Source organism: Onychostoma macrolepis, chromosome 22 (genome assembly GCF_012432095.1).
Source record: "Onychostoma macrolepis isolate SWU-2019 chromosome 22, ASM1243209v1, whole genome shotgun sequence".
Classification (NCBI taxonomy): domain Eukaryota; kingdom Metazoa; phylum Chordata; class Actinopteri; order Cypriniformes; family Cyprinidae; genus Onychostoma; species Onychostoma macrolepis.
The window spans coordinates 6,421,896-6,447,896 of NC_081176.1; the positions used below are offsets into that span (position 1 = coordinate 6,421,896).

The 26,001-nt window shown below is 38.3% G+C and overlaps 1 protein-coding gene across 4 annotated transcripts; it reads left to right on the forward strand.

Moving 5' to 3' along the window:
- The first annotated feature begins 279 nt into the window (after positions 1–279).
- podxl2 (podocalyxin-like 2) lies at positions 280–25,891 on the forward strand. Of its 4 annotated transcripts, none has more exons than XM_058759688.1 (9): positions 280–678; positions 5,489–5,749; positions 9,543–9,713; positions 11,078–11,763; positions 14,328–14,405; positions 22,047–22,203; positions 23,349–23,410; positions 23,610–23,789; positions 24,019–25,891. In XM_058759688.1, exons 1-9 carry the CDS (start codon positions 645–647, stop codon positions 24,229–24,231), a joined length of 1,842 nt encoding a protein of 613 aa, XP_058615671.1. In that variant the 5' UTR covers positions 280–644; the 3' UTR covers positions 24,232–25,891. The 4 variants fall into 4 exon arrangements, with proteins under 4 accessions (XP_058615671.1, XP_058615672.1, XP_058615673.1 ...); XM_058759689.1 differs by having other exon boundaries at positions 14,331–14,405; XM_058759690.1 differs by lacking the exon at positions 9,543–9,713.
- The last annotated feature ends 110 nt before the right edge of the window (positions 25,892–26,001 follow it).

The following is a 26,001-nucleotide window of genomic DNA, read 5'->3' on the forward strand; positions in this document are numbered from 1 at the left end:
AATTCAGGAAGGGCCGGGGGCCAACACTTTTTCACACCACTGTATATAATATACATATACATATGTACATGCATACATACAAACATATATATGTGTGTGTATAATATTTATTAATATTATTTTCACATCGCTAATAAACTAGTGAGCATTTAATTACAATCTTGTTTGGTTATGCACTGCGTGAAACTTGCGTTATTGATTATAATCGGAGGTTTCCGATTGGTCGACGTCAGAATTCCATCGCTGACCGCTCATTCTAAAAGAACGCCGCGGCTTTTAGGACCCTGCGTCGCTGCAGCGGGTCGCCTGCAGTCACTGCGCCAGGAATCAAACCCTCCAAAAACCTCAGTCTATCGCTGCAAATCCATTGACTACAAGAAGAGCAGCAGACAAACCTGCCGTCTAGTTTTGCTCGCAGTCACGCCTGCCGTTTTCCACAGTGTATCTCACTCGTGCGGACAGATAGTCTCGCGTTTCCTCTGCCCATCAACTGACCTTTTGTTTTTAATTCCGATGATTAATTCGTGCTAGTGCGTCTCGTCGGTAGCGCACATTGAGGTCAGTAAGTCACATATGATGCACATACGAGCGAACTGAAATACTGACGCGATAATTTCTCACTGCGATCGTTTAAAGCTGCAGAGATGTCAGGCGCGTCTTTCCAGTGCCTGATGTTTGGTGAGTTGAGTGTTTTTTTGTGTTGAATGAACGATTGCTTTATGTAAATGTATAACCAAATATGTATATATTTTTACAAATATTTTTTATAAAAATGCCAATACATTTTATTAGTCAGTATTGTACTAATTCTATTTTACTAACTAATCTATATGGGAAATTATGTATTTAAAAAAAAAAAACATTTCTAGCTCATTGTAATGTTAATGTGTGATGAATATATTGATTATTTAATCACTGATAAATGTCACTAGTTTTGCAATAGGGTACAGTAATCACAAGGATTGATTTACACTGTTCGGTATTGTGTCTGAGAGCAATATGCATCATCATTAACACTTCTCATTGTCGCCATGAGTGAGGAAAAAAAGGTATTGTTATTTTCTGAGATGATCATTAATGATTTGTTGATCATCCCCAGCATGAAGAGTCCAGTCATTGAAATCATTCAGGTATTTGTGTTATTGATCTGGTAGTGCAGATTACAGCACACGCCCCTTTTTCCTCCCTATCTAGAGACCGAGCTGATGTATTCAGGTCCAGTCAGGGATTTCAGCATGATTCATCATGTAACTGAGAAAAGAACATTTTGCAGCTGTTGTGGACGCTGATTGTGTTTGGCACGCCGTGTGTGTGATGGCTTGTCATGCCCATGAGGCCACGGCTGACAGATTGTGCTGGTCAAAAGCCGCTCCAGACAGACCGATGACCAGACACAACAATGACAGGTCAGGTTTGTTTAGTCTAATGAGCAGCACAGATTCAGGCTTAAGCCAAGTCCCCATTGAACACCCCACTTCTCTATGAACTCAAATGGCATTGGATTATTCGCCCAACCTCTTTAAGTATTTTGTAACCTAGTATGTTAATAGCTCAGTAATTACCATGGTATTACTGTCTTGTTATGGACATATATTGTGATACTCTTTCAGATATATTAGATATAAATACCATTGTACATGCATTTTGTTGCAATTTAATAGGATTATATATGTAGTACTGTGGTATTTTTGGACATGCTACCACATTTTTAGCTGTGCCGTGGAGTAATTACCCTAATTAGATATCAGTATATGACGCTGTTTTTGTTGTATTGCTACGGTAATACAATGTTTTTTGAATTTATACCACAATATTCTTTGAAGTACACTGGATTACTGCATAGTAAATAATTGATATCATGGAGTATGTCAAAATACTCTGTTAACATTTCATTTTTAGTTTATAGTTACTGTCCCTCTACAAAAATTAACCATGGTTTTACTACAAATAAAAACATGGTTAAACCATGGTAACCACAAATTAACCATGCTTGTGCTACACTAACCATAGTTTAACCATTGTATTTGTAGTAAAACTGTGGTTATCGAAAAGATAAAAAAATACACCAAAAGAAAACAAATTTTTACTACCCTTTTACTATAATAAAACTGGATAAATTTTGTAAGGATGTTTTTTGCAGTACCATCTAAATACCATGGTAATCACCCAATACTATAATATATATATCAAAATATTTCCATATTTTGTGGTATTACTATAGTAATACAATGTTTTGGAACTTATACCATGGTATTTTCTGAAGTGCCTTGGCGTGCCATATCGTAAACATTTGATGTCTTCGTCAAAGTACTGTACTGTCATTTAATTTAGGTTATAATAACAATGTTACCATGTAGATACCATACCGTTATTTTAAATTTCCTTGGAGTACCATGTAAATTCCATGGTATATACCAAAGTATTTCCTTGTTTTTGAGGTAGTGGTATAATAATACAATGTTTTTGAACTTATACCTTGGTATTTTTTGAAGTACTTTGGTGTACCATATTGTAAACATATAATGTCTTTGTCAAAGTACTGTGTTGTCATTTAATTTAGGTTATAGTTACAGTATTATGTTTATACCATGTCGATACCATCATTAATTGGACATGTACCATTTGGAGAGCAATTTAAATGGGCATAATTCAGTACTATGGTGCAACTCATGCCCTCTTTAGCAGTATCGGGCACTGCAGACCTGCAGCTGCCAGTCTGTAGACTATAAATCTGACTCCTAACGCTCGATGCCACCTACACCCACAGGCACTGCTGCATTGTAAGCTGGCACAGCCCAGAAACCCATTCAGGTCAGGTGACATCAGCATTTATCTTGCCGTTGAGCCCGTCTTGACTTGAGCCGCTCGTTTGAGATGTGCCTTTATCTCTGAGAGGAAAGGAAAAGAGATGGAGAGGATTTAAGACAGAGAAATAATTGGCAGTCGTATGTATTCACAAAGTGTTGCTGAAGTCCAGGTGCCTCACACTTTAAATTGGGCCAAGCTTTGGTGGGTTTGATGATTTATGAATCATTTTATTCTGTGTTCAGGCACCTCGTCTCTTTCAGAGAGAGTATGATACTGGCGCTGGCTGAACTGCTCATATATTTAGTACAATAGCTGCTATGTGACGGATCTGTGTTTGTATCAGATGGCAAAGGATAGTGGCGTCTTGGTCTGAACGGATGAATGCGTACTATATTAAGACATCTGAAATCAGTCTGAAACAGGTGGGCGCTGGTCATGTTGTGACTGCTATGATATAAAAACCACACTGTAAAAGATGTCAAGAACATTTCTGATTCATATTTCATTACCATTTAGATTTTTTTTTAACATTGTGACATTATCTTCATAACATTTTTTGCTTAATTTATATATTTATTTGGAGTGACATATGATGTAGTAGACAGGTTATTGACCATTTTATTTATTTATTTGACTTCAAATCTTCCTGAAATAAGATCTTAAATGGCCAAATATCCCATATTTTCATCCTGAATTTAGAAACATCTTTGGGGTATTATATTTGTCTCAGGAAACTCACTAAATATTGAATTATAAGCATAAATAAGTAGATTTTTATTAATTCAGAGAACTGAGTAAATGCAGATTTTTTTTTTTTTTTTTTTAAGCTTTTCTTTCAAACGTTTTAGCAAGATATGTCTTTTTAGTAGTGCCTCTCTGTTGTTATTAAAGTTCTTCTTATGTCCTTCAAGATTATGCACAAATGTTTCATCTTCTTGAGTTTCATTTGATTCATCCAACTCCCCAAGTGCAAAGATCCCGGACAGGGTTTGTTGCCGCAGAGCCTCTGTAAACGAGATATTAGCTATTATGATTAATGTACCATCTAACTGTGTGTCCAAACTTTGAGAGCATCTCTGGGGCAGAAGGCCAAGGAGCATTCCTCAGAGATAGACGTGTTTGGGTTTAAGCATCAGCAAATTCTCTATTCGCTGTTCAAGCGAGGTCAGAAGTAGCCTTGCAGAAACTGGAGTCCAGAGAGGCAAAATACGATTGCGTCAACCATAATTAATGTGATCTACTGGGGTGGGATGTTGACGCTTTCTAAGGACATACATCACAGAGATAGAGGTGACACTGTGTTTGGTATTTCACTTTTGGGATGCTTTACTGGTTGGTAGATGTTTATGAAGAATCTAAAACCCAAAATTTTAATTCTGTAATTATTACTTCTTTTTATTCTAAACTAGTATGACCATTGTTGACCAGTGACCATATAGTGTTTGTCAAGCTCCAAAAATGTCAATAAAGGCACAATGAAAGTCCATATGGCTTTTACATTGTATTCCAAGTCTTTTGAAGTCGTCAGATAGTTTTGCGTTAAGATCAGACACAAAGTAATTATTAACTGATAATCTTGGCTCTATCTTATTTTGGACTATCTATTTGGATCCAAGAACCAAAGGTGTTCAGCATCATCGACATCAAGCCTGTGCAACAAGTTTCCGCACCATATTTGAACACAAATAAGAAAGTGCCATGGCAACAATGAAGTTGTATAATGTCCAAATTTTGAAGAATTGTATGCTAGCTTTTATTCTGCAGGTACTTCAATTGACATTTTGTTGCACTTTTCCAAGTTGATCGCTGGATATTCACACTTCCGAAATCCGACTTGGATAGAACATAGCATTACTGACAATATAGAAGGTTTTTTTGAAAAACAAAGTAGTCTTTTAATCCTTAATTCTCTCAAATTTACTCAGTAAATGTCATTTGGTTATGTGGGATTATACTCTCCAGCAGTGTCCTATTTTGTAAATTTCCACAGCATTGCATGGCTTGAGTTCACTGGCGTCCCGGGTCTCTAAACCACTGGAACGTTTCCAGAAGGCAAAGTTGATCGATTCATAAATCGGAGCAGGAAGTACCCGGTTTTTCCACCCTGTTAATTACCACACAATTACACACTAGCTAAATATAATACCAGAGTCGCCGAGATCGTCAGCCTGCTGGTCTCCTTAATTAAACTGAGCCTCGCTAGAGAATATATTTCATTAAACAGATCCATGAATAAAAACTAAAGCCGTGTCAGAATTAGAGAACTGTGTAATTGGCTTTTAAACTCCAACTTGGCTCCAACAGAAGAGTAGTTGCAGATTTCAGCCCAGTTGTTGCCATTTTTGGCTGTCCAGTGTTTAAACCAACCCTAATCCTGTGGTGACCTGGTAGGGTGAGGAAAGATAAGACCGGGTAGTTTGAGAGACAACGCTAAACCGGCATGATACAGAGCCAGCTGTGGTTGAAGCCCATAAGGGCCGGGACTCAAGATGTCTCCAGTCAGTGTTTGATGGATGCATGCATCCTTGAAACCATCTGTCACTGTTGAAGCTTTTAAGAAAGATTCATTTGCGGTGAAGGAGTTGGTTTGGTTCTTTGCTGCTGTGTATTGATTTGTGTATTCAACGAGCCCAAGTTCAAAAAGTGAACTTACTGTATTATCTCTTTTTCTTTAATTTAGGTTCAGTTCTCCTGGTTCTAGTGTGTGCCAAGGTTCTGAGTGCTGGTCCAGCACTCCTACCCAACCCTCTCCATTCCCACGGGCCAGTTCTGGATGTTCCCGTAGGCTTTGAGGAACACGATGAGGTCTCAAGGGATCGCAGGCCTGGCTTCATGGAGAGTTCTCAGGAGAGCTCTGGGTTCTTTAGCGAAGACAGCGAGGATGGCAAGAATGCTCATATCGAGACCAAAGACACCAGCGTTGACCTAAGTGCCATGAATGGTCAGTAGAAGCAGTAATTTGAAACATGTTTGACGCATGTTTCTACAAAGTCATCAAGTCTGTCTATGTAAACTATGTAAGGCATAAAGAAAATTACTTTCCTTTTTCATCTGATGTCATGAAACTCATTTGTCAATCAGGGGTGGAAATATTCGCTCTGACACTGGTATGACTTAATTCAATTCCGAAAAAATTTTAGTTGCATATTTACGTAAAAAAATGGGTCAGGTACTTGTCATTTGTCAGCTGGCGGTGTTAATATATTTACTCTGACAACAATTTGACTTTTTATTCAATTATGAATGAAATTTGGTTGCAATATTACATTGGAAAATGCATCAAGTGCTTGTCATTTGTCAACCAGAAATGTAAATATATTCGCTCCGACAAAGTTTTGACTTGATTCAATTATGAACAAAATTTGGTTGCACATTTACAATCAAAAATAGCTCAAGTGATTGTCGTTTGTCAACTAGAAATATAACTATAGTTGATCTGACAGTGATTAGATGATTTAATTTTGAGCGAAATTTGATGGCATTTGAATATTATATTCGAAAATTATATAAAATTTTGTAACCAAATTTTGTTTGTCGCAACCAAAATTGCTTGTCAATTTGTATATTAGAAATGTAAATATAGTTGCTCTGACAGTGATCTGACTTGATTCAATTATGAATTAAATTTGGTTGCATATTTGCGACTGAAAATAGGTCAAGTACTTGTCATTTGTAAACTAGGGGTGTTAAAACAGTATTCGCTCTGACAATGATTTCACTTAATTACAAACATAATTGGTTGCAATATTATGTTCGAAAGTGGGTCAAATGTTTGACATTTATCCACTAGATGTGTAAATATATTTGCTCTGACAATTGTTTGACTCCATTCATTTCCTATTGAAATTTGGTTGTGTATTTATTTTTGAAAATGGCTGCAAAAGTATATGCTACACTTGTAAATTGTGCAGCAAAGGCATTGAATGACGACAGATTCCTATTAGGTCAGTACCTCTGTATGACTCAGCCTCTAGACACAGTTATTTAACTCGCAAAAATGACTTGATTGCCAAAGAGGTGTAAAGTGGTGTGAACAACAGCTTTTAGGACTCATTATCGTGCGTCATTTCCTCGACACCTGCAGTCCCCTCCTGATGTTTACCTTTTTTTTTGTTGATTAGAGTTTTGTCGGCCACCTTGCGGTCTTGGACATGTTTCACAGCAGTGAGTGGAGAAAATATACCCACTTTCTACACAACGCCTGGGAATTAATGTGCCCGAAAACAGTATTATTTTTAGTTCACCTGCTAGCTCACTAACTGCAGTGGCCTGTTTCCGGTGTGTGCGTATGAGGCAGAGAGAAGGACGGAGCTGTCCAATGATTTTCTGCCGTGAGGAGTGTGAAATTTTTGGATTTTCTCTGGTGGATATCAGCTTGATTCAGCTGGCACACTCACGCTGTACACTAAGTGAGACATCAACGTTATAATTTCTCATCTTAGTGATTTGAACAAACCCATAATCCTAAGTATCAAACCTTGGCACATAACTCACTCACACTCACGTTTTCCTTTGAAACATTTTTAGACTAATAGTTAGACTCTATGGGTGCACTGCATGGACCTGAAGACAACAACAAAACTACCTGCTTTAGAACTTGAGAATGTTCGGTTAATTGCTTTACACAAGGGCACATATGGAAGATGAGTGAATTTGCAGCCACAGCAGTAAATCTGAGCGTGAACACGAGAGTCCGTTACACTCAACCGCTGCTGAATGAGTAACGTGCATGCCGTGTCACACCGCAGACAGGCTTGACTGATCAGCCATATGGAGAGACAGGTGGACACAACTATGACTGAGAGTCTGTGTGTGTGTGTGTGTGTGTGTGTGAAGACACTTCCAGGTGTGGTGTTCACACCTGGCTCTGTGCCTGCACCTCCTCGACAGGAAAACGAGTGTTTATCTGTTTAGGAAATAGAGAATTTTATTTTGCTCAGTCTTTCTATCTATTATTCTGTCTATAGTTCTGTCGATCTGTCTATCTAGATGTTTGTTTGGACTATCTATCTTTTTGTCTGTCTGCCTGCCTGCCTATCTATCTGTCTATCTATCTATTGTTCTGTCTTTCTATCTATCATTCTGTTTGTCTGTCTGTTGTTCTTTATATCTATCTATTGTTCTGTCTGTTGTTCTATCTATCTATTGTTCTATCTATCTATTTGTCTATCTATCTAATGTTATGTCTATCGTTCTATCTATTGTTCTGTCTGTCTGTTTATCTATCACGCTATTGTTCTATCTATTGTTCTCTAAGTATCTGTCTAGATTTTTGTCTAGACATCTGTCTTATCTGTCTGTTGTTCTGTCATTCTATCTATCTATCGTTCTGTCTGTTGTTCTATCTATCTATCTATCTATCTATCTATCTATCTATCTATCTATCTAATGTTGTCTATAGTTCTATCTGTTGTTCTGTCTGTTGATCTATCTATCTACCGTTCTGTCTGTCTGTTGTTCTATCGTTCTATCTATTGTTGTCTAAGTATCTGTCTAGATTTTTGTCTAGACATCTGTCTTCTCTGTCTGTTATTCTGTCATTCTTTCTATCTATCTATATATCTATCTATCATTCTGTCTGTCGTTCTATCTATCGTTCTGTCTGTTGTTCTATCTATCTATCTATCTAATGTTGTCTAAAGTTCTATCTGTTGATCTGTCTATCTATCTATCTATCGTTCTGTCTATTGTTCTCTAAGTATCTGTCTAGACATCTGTCTTATCTGTTATTCTATCATTCTTTCTATCTATCTATCTATCTATCTATCTTATCGCTCTATCTTTCTGTCTATCGTTCTATCTATTGTTGTCTAAGTATCTGTCTAGATTTTTGTCTAGACATCTGTCTTATCTGTCTGTTGTTCTGTCATTCTATCTATCGTTTTGTCTGTTGTTCTATCTATCTATCTATCTATCTATCTATCTATCTAATGTTGTCTATAGTTCTATCTGTTGTTCTATCTATCTACCGTTCTGTCCGTCTGTTGTTCTATCGTTCTGTCTATTGTTGTCTAAGTATCTGTCTAGATTTTTGTCTAGACATCTGTCTTCTCTGTCTGTTATTCTGTCATTCTTTCTATCAATCTATATATCTATCTATCATTCTGTCTGTCGTTCTATCTATCTATCGTTCTGTCTGTTGTTCTATCTATCTAATGTTATCTAAAGTTCTATCTGTTGATCTGTCTATCTATCTATCTATCGTTCTGTCTATTGTTCTCTAAGTATCTGTCTAGACATCTGTCTTATCTGTTATTCTATCATTCTTTCTATCTATCTATCTATCTTATCGCTCTATCTTTCTGTCTATCGTTCTATCTATTGTTGTCTAAGTATCTGTCTAGATTTTTGTCTAGACATCTGTCTTATCTGTCTGTTGTTCTGTCATTCTATCTATCTATCTATCTATCTATCTATCTATCTATCTATCTATCTATCTACCTATGTATCCCTGAGGTTTGGTGCTCTTCTGTCTACTCTCACAGGAGTTTTCAGTCCTCTTGTCCCTTTCACACATCCACGTCTTTAATTAGTGTGAAGACCTCCAGTTACCTGATGCTTTTCATCCCAAGCCAATAGCAGTTCAGTAATTGAACAGAGGGAGGAATGATTCCACTGGATCATAGGCGATGTTGAGAAACACTGGCTGTCAAATTTGCAGTTGTCTTATTGTTCTCTAATAGATGCTTTCAGAAGTTTTCAGTACATGTATCTGTTTGTTTTTGTGCTCTCAGAGCGCTGTCTGATGCCCAAGAAGGTGGGACCTTGTCGTGGGGCGTTCCCTCGCTGGCACTTTAACCCCATCACTAAGAAGTGCGAAAACTTCATATTTGGGGGCTGCAGAGAAAATCGCAATAACTTCCTGTTGCTGGAGGAGTGCGCCAAAGCTTGCCACACAGTCCTTGGTATGCTGCTTTTTTATTACATCCAGTTATTATAATTTTCTTGATAAAGTATAGATATATCGGCTCTCTCCTGCTGACACTAGACAATAGCTCTCCTCATTACAGCACGTCTCAGTGTGGCAGTGTGTGTGTCTCATGAATAATCAGGCTGCGATCGAGAGCTCTCGGGTCCCTGATGTGTGTTGTGCCAGACGCAGGTGCAGTGCTGCAGTGCAGCTGCTCGAATCTGCTGTACTCGAGAAACGAAAGATGAATAAGACAGTGTACTCCCATCAGATCTTACTACACTATACTGTGAAAACATCATTTTCTTAATAAGTGTTTGCTCTATACCACAGTATAATAATAGTATCTTGTTACACTCAAACTAAATGTTTACTAGGCTATGCAAACACTATAACATGCTTTCAATATGCTGTATTATACAAGACTTTGGCATCTTTGACTTTATTGTATTCCACTTGAGATGGACTACCGATATTCACTCTTTTAAACTTTGGTTATTGGTTGTTTAATATTAAGTGTTTGTCTAAACAAAATATTCAGCTATATTTAGATGTAGCCCAAAAGAAATCTGAAAATAAGTTTCCGACCATTTATATCACAACTTAGCATCAATTTAATGGCATAAATAAAAACTATACAAATATATTTAATAGTATTTAAATATTTAATTATTATTATAATATATAATGTTATTAAATATTATGTAAGCATATAATGTTTTTTGTTGTAGTACAGTGTTATTTTAGTATCATTAACACACTCTTCTAGTTTTTATTAATATTTTGAAACAGTTTTATTTTTATATTTTGCATTGTAACTTGGCAAAGGTTTTGGTAATTTAGTGGGGGGTTTTTTTTTAGTATTTGTTTAATTAGTCTTTTAATCTCTAAATTATTATTCATTTTATTTCAGTTTTAGATTTATTTAATTTAGATGTTGTGTTTAGTTAAATCAGAAATCTTATTAACTGTAAAAAAGTTTATTTTTGTATTTAAAATTTTTTTTTTCAATTAACAAAAATGTTTTTATGGTTTTAGTATTAGTTAACGATAATAACCCTGATATAGTCTAACAGCATAAGTAAATAAATAATTATTGGTTCTCCCACACTTAAACTTTAAAATAATCGGTATTGTATCAGTTTTATGAAGGCAATATCGGTTGGTCTCTAAAGCTCAATACTACCAAACTTAAAAAAACAACTACAAATACAAATTATACCATTATAGCTTAGCATAAGCATAATGTAGAATAGTTTAGTTCAGTTTAGCACAGTATAGTTTAGAATAGTAAAGTATATGTACTTTGACTTATGTCTTCGAAATGTTTACAACTTTTCTTGTTTTATTTCCTCATAGATTACAGTCCTTCATCACCAGAACCACCATCTTTGCCACTTTCTCTGAGCCAAAAGCCCACTGAGACGAATTTCTCTTCCTCATTGTTCATCCCTACGACTGAATCTATCGACCCGGAGCAGTGGGAGCGTGATTCAGAATCGAGTGGCTTCCCTCTCCACCCCTCCACCGGGCCATCAATTGCAGGTGCCGAAGACCACGCCCACTCCACAGCCACGCCCCCTGTCCTCGGACTCGCCCGTCAGAACCAGCCAGAGGCCACAGCTGGAACTGACAGGCGCCTGACGTCCGATGACCCGTTTGACGACGAGAGAGGCCGTGCTGTAACACAAGCGCCCACGGCTCCTGAAATCGGGCCCCTGCCGAGCCGGGAACCCCTGCAGCCCGACGATCTGCACCAGGATGATTCTGAGGAAGATGAGGACGAGGAAGAGGTAGTGGTTTTTCCCACCGAACCGGATGAGGAGGAAGAGGACGAATGGCGGTACCTCACGCCGCTCACAACCGGACCCTCGTCCTCCCCCGCTTCAGAGCTGCCACCCGTGGTGTTCACCGAAACTGCCTGGCAGGGGGCGCCGCTCACCACAACTGAGGATGAGGAAGGAGCGGAGCTTCGTCATGGCGGTACAGAATATCTCGCCGAAACGGAGCTGCACGACTCAGAGCTGTCCCAGGAGGCCGAGCAGGTACTCCGTGGCAGAAAGTAACAAATTAATTGAGCTCTATAATAATATATACAATAATATATTTCTTCTTGTATAAAATGTTCAAACACAGTGAAGCAGAAAAAAGTTTAAAACCTTCAGAATTCAGCTGTAGATTCTCTCTGTGTACCACTGAATTATATACAGTGCCCTCCACTAATATTAGAACCCTTGGTAAATATGAGCAAAGGCGGCTGTGAAAATAAATCTACATTGTTTATCCTTTTTATCTTTCATTTAAAAAACTCACAAAATTCCGACCTATCATATTGAAAGTGGGGGGGAAATCTCATTGTGAAATAAATGCCTCCTCTAGTTCATGTTGGCCACAATTATTAATCATTTCCCAGGTTAACAGCTCTGAGTTTTCTCCTATAATGCCTGAAGAGTTTGGAGAACACTTGATAAGAGATCAGAGACCATTCCTTCATCCAGAATCACTCCAGACCCTTTAGATTCACAGCTCCATGTTGGTGCTTCTTCTCTTCAGTTCACCCACTCATTTTCTATAGGGTTCAGGTCAGAGGACAGGGACAGCCATGGTAAAATATTCATTTTGTGCTGTGACCCATTTTTGTGTTTAGTTTGATGTTTGTTTTGGATTGTTGTCCTGGTGGAAGATCCAAACGCAGCCCATTATAAGATTTCTTACAGAGGCAGTCAGGTTTTGATTTTTTATCTGTTGGTATTTGATAGAATCCATGATGCCATGTGTCTAAACAAGATGTTCAGGACCTCCAGCAGAGATATAAGCCCACAACATTATAGATCCAGCAGTATATTTAACCGTGGACATGGGGTACTTTTTTATCCCTGTTTGTACTAAACTCATCTGGTGGGTTTGCTGCCAAAAAGCATCATCTGACCATAGAAGCAAGTGCCATTTGAAGTTCCAGTCATGTCTGATAAATGAAAATGCTGGAGTTTTTTTTTTGGATGAGTGAGGAGAATTTTCCTTGAAACCCTCCCGAACAACATGTGGTGATGTAGGGGCTGTTTGATATATATATATTTTTAGGTTTCTGACCCCAAGATTCAACTAATCTCTGCAATTCTCCAGCTGTGGTCCTTGGAGAGTCTTTGGCCAATCAAACTCTCCTTCTCACCGTGCATTAGGACGATATAGACACACGTCATCTTCCAGACAGATTTTTAACATCTTTAGTTGATTGGAACCTCTTAATTATTACCCTGATGGTGGAAATGGGGATTTTCAATGCTTTAACTCTTTTCTTACAGCCACTTTCTATTTTGTGATGCTCAACAATCTTGTTCTGCACATCAGAAATATATTCTTTGGTTTTTCTCATTGTGATGGATGATTAAGGGAATTTGGCCTTTGTGTCCATTACATTTATAATCCTGTGGAACAGGAAGTCATGGCTGGACAATTTCATGCTCCTAGTCTCCCTGGTGTGCTAAAAAAACAATGTAAATATGAATGGGAATATACTTCAGAGATATTTTACTCATAAGAATTTCTAGGGGTGCCAATAATTGTGGTCAACATTCATTGGAGAAAAACATTTATTTCATCAGATTTTCTCCCCACTTTCAATTGTTTTACTTCAATGATAGGTTAGAATTTTGTGAATTTTTTTGAGTGAGAGATCAAAAGGATAAACAATGCAGATTTATTTTCACAGCCGCCTTTGCTCATATTTATCAAGGGTGCCAATATTAGTGGAGGGCACTGTAGAATTATTTTTTTTATTATGTAATGTGAATATATAAAATTATCTTTAAAGAATATATTATATTTAAATAATGAAAATAAAGAATTATATATATATATATTCAAATGATAATAAATTATCATCATTATTATTATTATTATGTCTAATTATAAATATGTGACAAATAGTAAAGTATATCATGATATGATACTATTAATAATAATAATAATAACATAATAACAAGAAGAAATGTCTTGTAAGAATTTGGATTAGCTTTTATTTTTATATTTTCACTTTATATTTTAGCTCAAGTTTTAGTAATTGTTTTTAATTTCATCTTTTTTTAATATTTCTATTAAGCTTTAATTTACTCTTATTTCAGTTTCAGTTGTAGTAAATCTGGTAGTTCATCTTAAACATATTTATTTCAGTAAGTGCCATGACAACATTTTTCATTTTCTTAAATTTAAAATTTTCAGTTTTTCATCTAATTTCTATATATTAACATCAACTTTCGAATTTCAGTTACCAAAAATAATCAATAGTTTTAATTATAGCTAACAACAACACTGGTTAGAAGTAATATTATGTACTTTTTATAATTTCAATTTTCAAAAATATTGACAAAAGTCTGAATCCTAAAGGAGGTTCTTGTTATAAAATTCTCAATTGTTTGTTTGGAAGAAATATGTCGTGTCTTCATGGAAATGATTTCACGATTGATTTATCTGACTGCGTTGGAAGAGTAATGCGTTTATAGATTTGTTCTCCAGGCAGCACGGCAGGTTGTCAGCGAGCGTTTCGGTTAAACCACGACAACTCACTGCAATCCAGTGACTATTAAACACTCTCTTTGTTTCTCATTCTGAGCAGGTGATTTGCGTCGACTGGAGCAACCTTGCAGGAAAGGGTTATGTTATACTCAACATGACGGAAAACTTTGACTGTGTAAGTGCTGCTTTTTCACAAAACCCAACCCAGGACTCTCTAGCTTAACCCAACCACACATTGTTCTTGCATGAGCAAACCACTTGCATTTTTTTCATAAAAATCTGTTTTTCCATAACGATTTGAATGAATTACTCTTAATTAAGGTGTATGTTCCACTCAGAGCCCGTTTCACGTACTGCAGCAGAAATGCTGAACGTTGCAGGAAGATCTCTGTCTCAGAAACATGCTGACTGCACAACTAACGATGCTCAGCACAAACAATGACACAAGCTGTGAGCTCTGAGCACATTTGTTTTATTAGCAGCCTGAACAATCCTCTGGCCTTTATAGAGAAGAAAAAAGAAAATGTGATTCTTAATCTTATGAACTCATTAGCGGCACTGCAAAATGCAGAAGCGAATGTTGTGTTTTAAAGGTTACTCTTGTCCTACTAGACCTGTCAAACATATTTTAGTTAAAGGAATAGTTCACCAGAAAAGAAATATTTGCTTTAAATGCCACCATCAGGCCATCCAAGGTGAAGATGAGTTTGTTTCTTCATCAGATTTGGAGAAATGTATCAATACATCACTTGCTCACCAATGGATCCTCTGCAGTGAATGGGTGCCGTAAGAATGGGAATGAGCTGATAAAAATATCACAATAATCAATCCACACCACTCCAGTCCATCAATTAACATATTGTGAAGTGAAAAGCTCAAATCCATCATTAAGACGTTTTAACTTCTGTTACTGTGGCTTCTGGCTAAAATACAAGTCCAAAATCCATAATAACTTGGACTGTTTTCACTTGTAAACATTGCTTGATGTCTGCACATTTCTCTTCTGATTCAGACAAGATGACTTTTCACTGGAGAAAATAGTATTATGGATAGATGTGTTTGAAGTTAAAAATGTCTTAATAATGGGTTTTGTTTCTTACAAACACACAGCTTTTGGCTTCACAAGATGTTAATTGATAGACTGGAGTGATGTTGATTGATTATTGTGATGTGGATCCATTGGTGAGTAGCCTAAGTGATTTAATGTTGAATGTCTCCCAAAATAAAGTTAGTGATCAGAGCTACTAAACTGACAACAAGGTACCACAAAAGTGGTCCATGTGACGTACAGTACAAACCAATGATATTTAAAGCCCAACCTGTTTTGGTGCACCATATCTGAATGTATGCTAAATTTGGTTCTGTTCTTCACATAAAGCAATCGTATGGCCTCAGTAGACAGTAAATATAGCGCAAAAGTCATATTGGCTACTTGTACTCTGGTTTTACGGTGGTTTTCTGTCTTTTTTGGATCTTGACCGTGCCAGTACCCATTGATTTTGGTTTATTCATTATCATAAAAGAGTAAAGCGATGTTGTTACGGGGCGAACGAGACGTGAGACATGCAGATCCATTTGCAAGCTTTATTCCAAGACGTGGTCACAAAAGGCAATGGTCAAACAATGGCAAACAGGTACATCACAGGCAAGACAAAGAGTATACCTACGACAAGTGTGGGTCTTCGATCGGCGAACAGTATCCAACAGGGCAAGGCAAAGAGAGATGTCCAGGTACGCAGCAATAATCCAGGCAGGGGCAAACACAATCCGAAACAGCAAGGCAAAGGGTTAATCCAAGATACACAGGCTAGAATGAAAACACGGGAAAACAGACAAGGCAAGACTATGACTATCACAATACAATCCAGGAGGGCGGTGGAGCGGAGGTGGAACAGGGGGAGGGACGGAGGGCCAGGTCCACGTGGATGTGGAGAGACCGGGGACTGAGGCAGAGATGGCAGTGAAGAGCACCAAGGCGGAGCAGAAAACCAGGGCAGAACCAGCAGAGCAGGAAGCCAGGGCGGAGCAGACGGGACTGGAGCCCACCACGGCAGAGCAGAAGACCACCAAAGCGGGACAGAAGATCACCAGACTGGAGCAGACAGAGCGGAAGACCAACATGGGGAAACAGACTGATCAGGAAACCATGGCAGAGACAGAGGTCTAGGGACAGCAGAGACAGACAACACAGGCAGTGCATTCACGGTCTCAGGGACCGTGGCAGGGAACACAAAAAACTCATCAATAGGCTCACTGACTGAAACTAGACAGAATGACAGTTCATAATAGGGTTCATGGACTGAAACTGGACGTGATGACAGTTCATAAATAGTCTCTGTGGCAGTGACAGAGTTAACATGAAAGACATGGGATGCATTGATAGTCTCTGGGCTCGTGACAGGCAGGTTTAAGGGTTCAAAGGCGGGTTTCTGGGTTGTGACAGACAGGGCAACATACTCAGTATTGGCCTCCTTGATAGTGGTGGGACAGACAGACAGTTCAATATTAGACTCATGGACTGCAACAGGACATACAGATAATTCAGAATTAAACACACTTGGGGGTAGTGGTCCGGCAGACAGATCAAAACCGGGTGCATTGACTGAAACTGGATATTTATGGATATGGTAGACATTTCAGTAAGTGACATTAAACAGGTAGACAATTCACACTCAGACTCATAAGTAGAGACGAGACGGACAGGCAGTTCACAATCAGTTACCTTGGCTAATTCAGAACAGGGCGATAGTTCAGAGATAGCCTCCTCGGCCGGTTCGGAGCAGGGCAAAAGTTCAAGAACGGCCTCTGTGGCCGTGACAAAACAACCAAGAGGTTAATAGACGGCCTCCTTAGCCGTGACAGGGCGAGAGTTCACAGGTGGGCACCACTGACACCTCCAGAGGTTCTGCAACGGATGCTGCCACCTCTGGAGGTTCTACAGGGGTACCATCAGGATACAAGGAATGTTCAGCAACTTTTCCTTCGACCGTGACATGACAGGCTGAAAGTGTATAGCTGGGCGCCACCACCACACAAGGAACTGAAGAGAGCACTGCCACCTTGGGAAATACAACAGCGCGCGCCACTACCTCAAGAGGTTCTGCAGCATCAGCCGCCACCTCTAGAGATACCATGGTAGACGTTGCCACCTCGGGAGGTTTAGTGGTGGTGTACGCAGCCCAAACACACCAAAAAGTGATCCCCATCATGGGAAGCGCTTCAGACAGGGGAATCAGTTCAGGAACAGGAGGGCTAAAGTGAGTGGGTTTGGGGATACCAGCTGCGCGTGCAGACACCAGCGGTGCATCCCTCACACTGGATACCGGACTAGGATACAGACAGACTGACCTTGAATATCTGGGTGTGGCAGACAGGACGTGACAAGACTCTGGCTGATCAGCAGCGATGTGACGTGACTCTGGAAGATCAGCTGAGAAGTGACGTAACTCTGGAAGATCAGCTGAGAAGTGACGTGACTCTGGAAGATCAGCTGAGATGTGACATAACTCATGAAGATCAGCCGTGACTTGACTGGACTCATGGCGATCAACGGTGACTTGACTGGACTCTTGAAGATCAACTGTGACTTGACTAGGCTCATGAAGATCAACTGTGACTTGACTTGATTCATGAAGATCAGTGGTGCCTTGGCTTGACTCAGGATTGGCAGCTGTGACATAACGGGGTGCTGTTGTGTCCGTCATTTTGCGATCAGGCTCCGCTGTCACCGCCATTTTGTGAGTGTGCTCTAGTGCGGCCGCCATTACACGAGTGGGTGCGGTGTCGCATTCCTCCGCGACACCCACAGTGAATTCTGAACCAACAGTCATCAAAGCATAATCCATAAACCAACTGAGTGACAAAGGCGGACCCTCGTGAATTATCTTAGATTTCAGTGGTTGATTAACACCCTCCCAGAAAAAGTCTATCAAAACAGTCTGGCAGGTCAGAAAAATAAGCAACGTTCAAATACTCTTGAATATAGTCCTCAAGCGATCGTGTGCCCTGTTCGAGGGCTAATAACAGTCTTGCAATATCCATGCTTGGCCATTGTCCACTTGAAAAGCCGCTGGATCCTTGTGTAGCCAAGTATTCTGTTACGGGGTGAACGAGACGTTAGACATGCAGAGGGTGGGTCTTCGATCGGCGAAGAGTATCCAACAGGGCAAGGCAAAGAGAGATGTCCAGGTACACAGGAAGGAAGGAAGGAAGGAATGAAGCATTTATATAGCACTTTTATTGTGTATTGCTATACACCCAAAGCGCTTTACAATCATGTGGGGGGTCTCTCCTCAACCACCACCAGTGTGCAGCATCCACTTGGATGATGCGACGGCAGCCACAGGACAACGGCGCCAGTGCGCTCACCACACACCAGCTACAGGTGGAGAGGAGAGAGAGATAGAGCCAATCAAGTGGATGGGGATTATTAGGAGGCCATGATTGACAAGGGCCAGTGGCGGGAATTTGGCCAGGACATCGGGGTTACACCCCTACTCTTTACGATGAGTGTCATGGGATTTTTAATGACCACAGAGAGTCAGGACCTCGGTTTAATGTCTCATCCGAAAGACAGTGCTCTTTTGACAGTATAGTGTCCCCATCACTATACTGGGGCGTTAGGACGTTAGGACCCACACAGACCACAGGGTGAGCACCCCCTGCTGGTCTCACTAACACCTCTACCAACAGCTACCTAGTTTTCCCAGGAGGTCTCCCATTCAGGTACTGACCAGGCTCAGAGATAGAGAGATAGAGCCAATCAAGTGGATGGGGATTATTAGGAGGCCATGATTGACAAGGGCCAGTGGCGGGAATTTGGCCAGGACACCGGGGTTACACCCCTACTCTTTACGATGAGTGTCATAGGATTTTTAATAACCACAGAGAGTCAGGACCTCGGTTTAACGTCTCATCCGAAAGACGGTGCTCTTTTGACAGTATAGTGTCCCCATCACTATACTGGGGCGTTAGGCGTTAGGACCCACACAGACCGCAGGGTGAGCACCCCCTGCTGGTCTCACTAACACCTCTACCAACAGCTACCTAGTTTTCCCAGGAGGTCTCCCATCCAGGTACTGACCAGGCTCAGCCCTGCTTAGCTTCTGTGGGCAACCGGTCTTGGGCTGCAGGGTGATATGGCTGTAATCCAGCAATAATCCAGGCAGGGGCAAATACAAACCGAAACAGCAAGGCAAAGGGTTAATCCAAGATACACAGGCTAGAATGAAAACAGGCAAGGCAAGGCAAGACTATGACTATGACTATGACTATGACAATTACGAAAGGCTCCGTAAGGTAGCTATCAGCTAGGGGTAGCGATATGTGCTTACAATACTCGGCGATCTGACTGAGGACGTCCCTGGTTTATGTAAGGCGTGTGATTGGGAATCAGCTGTGTAAGTGCAATCAGCTGTGTCTGTCATCAGTGCAATGGATGATGGGAACTGTAGTCCGGGGTGAAGTGCAACAGTAGTGTAGTGCAAGAGTCCATATGGTGAGTGAGTGACCTCTGGTGGTGAGTGAACGGAAGTTCATAGACCGGATTCGTGACAGATGTAAAGATAATAAGCAGAATTTTGTTTGAGAATTTGATGAGAAATGTTTGACTTCATTTTGAGATCTCAGAGCACTGTTATTTTAGTAGTTACTTTAGTATAACAACACTGTTGTATAGTTTATTATTAGTTTGAGTTGGTTTTATATTTTCAATTTTAGTTAAATTTGTAGCAATTATGTTGTGCTTTAGTCATTTTTATTAGTTGGTTGTCTATTTAGTTACTATTTCAGTTTTACTTTCAGTACTTTAGTACTTCAACTTACACTAAACAAATATTTGAATTTGCCTTCGCAACTAACTGAAATATTTCTGTACTCCCACGCGTAACATGCGGAGGAAAAAATACATTTGTATCAATCAGTTAACTATTTGTTCCCATGACTTATTAATTCATGGCCACGTTTTATCCATTTGTTATCTCATTTCAGTAAATAGTGGCCACGTGGTACTTATTTGTTCCCTTATTTTAATGAAGTTAGTTAAAATGAGGGAATGAATTAGTATGTGGCCACGACGTACCAAAATTAGGAATCTAATAAATTAATCAGTAACGGGAATGAATTCAGTCGTAATTAATGAATTCAGTCATAATTAATCAGTTGTGGGAAGTAATCCTTAATTTGTGGCCATATCTTTTTATGTAATTTATTTCAATCACGGTAAATGTTTTTTTTTTTTTTTTTTGTATTTTTAGTTTTATTCAACGATACTGTCTTTGACTCAAGTCACTGTACAGTTTGAGACATTATTAAGATCTCTTCTGAAACTCTAGAAACATCTGAGACTTCAGCTTCAGTTCTCTGTTGAATCCCACTGCTGTCTAAAGCTACCCTGTGATGTTTCATTGGCACATACACGTTCTCACTGGCGTAAAAGAAGCCGGTTGTCTGTTGCCACGGTAACGCTCCAGTGCCACGTAATTGCAGCATGATCTCGGAGAACTTTCCCCCCGCCGGCACTCTGACAGCTGTGCGCTAAACTGCCGAATCTCCTGTGATGGAGCCCTGCTTTGAGCCCGAGCAGCACTGCAGAGCCATTGATCAGAAACCAATCCGGCCCACTGCACGAGAGCTCAGAGTCTCCCGTCTGAATGACTCAGCGCTGTGATTGACCTGGAAAACTGAGTCTGATTTCTGTAGCCTGTGTGTTTCTGGTCAGAGGATGTCTGTAACTGAGCCAAAACGTAAGGTGGAGAAACATCTTAGACATGAAGTCTCAGTAACAGACAACGCAGACCTGTTTTTTTTAGGTGGGGTCACTGGTTCTCTGTCTCTGGAGTGTGTTGATTTGGCCCCATATTTCATTTCAAAGAATATTTTCCTTTTCCTTTCAATCATCAATAGGTGTTTTTTTTATATCATCACCATGTATTTTTATTTACTTGATTTTATTTGCTATATTACATTTCAAGGTGTATTTTCTGACAAATTCCATGTTAATTCTATTTTATATAAATACAATTTGCATCTCATGTATGGAATGCTCATATTTTATTCTATTTTTATTTGTTAATTACATTATTTTATGATGACGTTTTTATACTGCCCACTATACATTTACATGTATTAAATTTTTACATAAATTTAGTGCATTTATACTCCCATTTTATTGTATTTATTTATTCATGATGCATAAAACATAATTATATAATCATATTTATTTGATTTTGTTTTTTAATATATTATATTATAAGGTGTATTTTTCAACAGATTTCATATGTTTTTTTAACATAAATGCAACTTAGGTCTTATTTATGCTCACATTTGACTGTATTTTGTACTGTATTGATTATACCATTTTACATTTTACATTCACTTTATATATATATATATATATATATATATATTTTTTTTTTTTGTACACTGTATTACATTGAAATATATTTCATTTTACATAAATACATTTTTTCCCCATTTTATTGTATTTATTTATTGTTAGCAACATTAGATGTTTTTCACAGTATTTCATATATTTAAATTTGTCCTCTATATTACATTTCAATGTTTATTTTCTGGCAAATTCCACATAATTTATTCTCTCAATTTAATGTATTTATTTATTGACTGCAGAGTTTCATGTTTTTTCATGATATATTTAATTTTTAATTTTATCACCCTACATAGACACAGTTTTTGGTGACAATGAAAAAAAAAACTGATTATAATTAATACACACAAACACACATCACTGTATTTCTCCGTTTTACCATTTCAGGACAGTGACATTTTAGTGATGTGTCTTGTGTGTGTCTCACAGGATGAGTTTCGCATGGAGAGTGGCGACAGACTCCTGGAGATGCTGGAAAACACTTTCTCCAGAAAGATGAACATCCCACAAGGCTCCTGGCTTATTTTCCTCAGCAAACCCACACAGCAGGACCACCAGCTCCTGATGGCCTTGGCCAGCGAGCAGGGTAACACACACACACACACACACTCACACACACACTCAGGGCCTCTGTGGTCACATGTAAAGTGAGGCTTATTGTTTAAATGAGAGGTGTTAGTAATTTGTTGGCTTTTCATTTCATGCTCTATATAAAAGGATAAAAATAGCACGTATTATCTCTCACATCTCTGTGCAGTGCATTAGTGAGATGTTGTATCTACTCAGGTGAATCTTGCAAAGCCTGTCAAAGACTTGTTTAAAGGTCGGGTTTCGCAAAATCAAAAGAGTAAAATGAGAAATTATATTTTGCATTAAGAAAATGAGGACTGTTTTGGTACCTGTTTAAGGTGTTTTGCATTCTGACATATTTATCATCATTTTCATGACATTGAAGCCCATTGTGCCCCCAATTCTTATTACCGAAATAAAGAAATTAGGTTACACTCATTTTACTGTGTCCTTGGTACAGTGTAGTTTATTTAAGTACTCCGTAATGTTAATTAACAACATGTACTTACTATGTGGTTAGGATTGGATATGGTTAGGGAGTTACACTTTATTTTAAGGTGTGCTTGTTACAGTGTAATTACACATTTAAGTACTGAGTAATATTAATTAACTACATGTACTTACTGTATGGTTAGGGTTACTTGCATGTAATTATGCGTAATTTATTGTTATTATAATAGTGTAACATGTATAACAAGGACACCTTAAAATAAAGTGTTACCAGTTAGGGTTTGGTTTTGTGTTATTGCATGTATTTACACATAATTTATTTAGTAGTTTAGTAGTTAGTAGCTTATTGTCATGTAACGTGTAACAAGGACACTGTAAAATAAAGTGTTACTAAAAATCATTAAAGTATTCATATGATATGGTAGTATTTGTTGCACTGAATGTGATTCATGCTAATTAATTTTTTTTAAATGTGTTCAAATTTTGTGGCTAGCATTACTGAGAATTTAGGGGTAAATGTGCTTATTTGTCTTTTCTTTTCTTTTTTTTTAAATGTCTCAATGCAAAAAAAATCCTAATGGTCCTAAAATAGGCTAAATTTATTTTTTGATTCAACAATTCTTTATTAAAATTAACTCTCTTTAAAAAAAAAAAAAAACTTTCTGTAGTATTTTAGTCTAATTTTCTTTTCATATTGTCTTTTCGTTGAAGAAATTATCCCTCCAAAAGACGTCCTGTCAATGTTAGGGGAAATCAGAAGAGGTCTATATGAGGTGAGACTGTGATGCAGCAAATAATAATAAATAAATAAATTTATGTAACATGGATAACAATTTATAATAGATATTTATTATTTGTTTTTGTTTTATTATATATTTTAATTAACGTATCTATTATTATTAGCATTTATTGTAATTTATTTAATTGCATTACTATTATTATTATTAGCATTATTTATTTATTTTCTTTCAGATCGGAATTCAGAATTATTCGACCGTGAACACGTGCCACTCGAGGCCCAGTCAGACGCGTAGCGACTACGGGAAGCTGTTTGTGGTTCTAGTGATCATCGGATCGGTTTGTGTGCTCATTATTGCTTCTGGAATCATCTATATCTGCTGGCAGCGTCGTTTACCCAAACTCAAAAACATGGTAGGTCTTTGATATGGTGTTCGCTTAAAAAAAAAAAAAAAACTGAGGTACGAGCCCAAATGTTCTGTGGTATTGACAAATTATGCTGTCAACAGAACTCGGGCGCGATTAATATGCAGCTCGAATTCTAATTACTAACCTCAACGTTCTCTGAATGACGTTTCGGGTTCGAATCGATTTACTGTTTGTCTTTTGGTTTTGTCTCTTCTGTTTTACGGCGCGTCCGAAGTCGAGAGGCGAAGAGCTGAACTTTGTGGAGAACGGTTGCCATGACAACCCCACACTGGACGTAACAAGTGACAGCCAATCAGAAATGCAGGAGAAGAAACACAGCGCCAATGGGGCGACGGTGGGCGGGGACGGGGGAAGCGGTTGGCAGGTGCTCGTCAATAAGCCCGGGAAAGACGAGGAAGACAACCAAGAGGAAGACACGCACCTTTAATCCCGGGAAAACAATCAGAAAAACACGGCATGGGAAAGCAGTATCGCATTACAGACTATGAAGGCACAAAACATGTTCAAGCTTTTTCGAAACATCTGCTGTATAAAATGTGATGTCTTTTGGCTTGTATGACGTTTTTCTTTATCTGCGTTACTAAATTCAGACGGACTAAAAAGTGCTTTAAAATGAGACTCGTATGATATGGGACAATTTTCAGTGCAGAATTTATTTAAATCGAATGTGTCAAACAATCAGTGAGGCATTTTATAATTTAAAATCAGTTTGAAATTTCTTGGAAAATGGTTTCTTGCACTGTTAAACCAATAGTTCAACCCAAAATGTGAAATATGTCGTTTATCTCACACATGTCGTTCCAAATTTTCTGCTACTTTTTCTGTGGAACCAAAAAAAAAAAAAAAAATTTTGAAGTATCTTCAGGTCGTTTCTATACAAAACGGTTCATAATGACCACCACCAAGAAGAAGAAAAAAAGTGTGATAAATTCCAGTAGTTTTTGCTACCCCCCCAAGATACCGCGATGACCAATGGCAGAAAATTGACGCGATCTTTAATATTTTTTTTTTTTTACGGAACTAAAGATTTGTTTTATGGAAAAAATGGCATACAGGTTTGAAACGGCTTTAAGGTAGTTAAATGACTAAATTAATTTCATTTTTGGGTGAATTACAGAAGAAGAAGAAGAAGAAACAGTAGTGTACTTGAAGACAGATAACGTAAAGAGATTGTACCAAGGTTTTTTGATGTTGTTTTCTCGAAGATGTAGACACAGTGTATCTCTAATACACTATAATCAGTCATTCTCGGTTTTACTTATTTCAATGCAAGTATTTACAGTTAAGCAAGCTGCATATTGTGTTTTTACATGCTGAATGCTGGATGGACGCCTACCTGCCTTGCTCCTTTATTGTGCATCGGAATGGCTGCTCCGTACTGGATTATGTCGCTTTTAAGGTTGTTTTTTTTAAATATATTGCACCTTTAACGTTGCTCAGCACCAACGGCCTCCAAAGCATAACAAGATTCTCCTTACAAAAAGAATCTTTCATATAGAAATGTGTCGAATGGAGCTAGGTAACGATTTCTTTAATGTTTTCAGTGCGCATTGAAGTTGTTCAATCTTTTAATCACAAAGTAAACAGTGATCACAATCAAAAAAAAAGTGTCAAATTAGTTATCATAGTGATTATCTTGTTTATGGTACAGTCTATGTGTCAAAGAACAATCTTAATTGTCGCCATAGAAAGGCTTTTCTTTATTCATTTCAAGTGCATGAAACAATGTAGTATAAGTCTATGCACATGTCAGGGGTCAACTGATTGTACACAATTTAGCAAACGTGAACCGTTCATGTTTAACAGATTTCAATGGTTAGTAGCCTACTCCAGAACGCTCTATATAACGTACATGCATTTTTGTTTGTTTATAAAGCCTTGACGTAGGAGAGTTTGACTCCAGTGTAGAACGCTGTTGAACGCTTCTGTTTTGTACCTTTGTGTCCTGGTACGAGAGCTATTAGCAAATTTGCACTTTTTCCATTTTGATTTTGTACCTCAAACTGCTTTATGTATCTGATTGTAAGGAGATTTAGGTCTCGTTGTTTTTCTGGTAATTTTATGTTATCCCACCTCTTAAAAAAAAGAGAAATAAATGTTTTGAGAAGTCTTGTCCGACCCTTCTTAAGTTTGGACTGCCACTGCTGCCCCCTACTGGGTAGTGAATGAATTAGGCTACCATATACAACTAAATTTA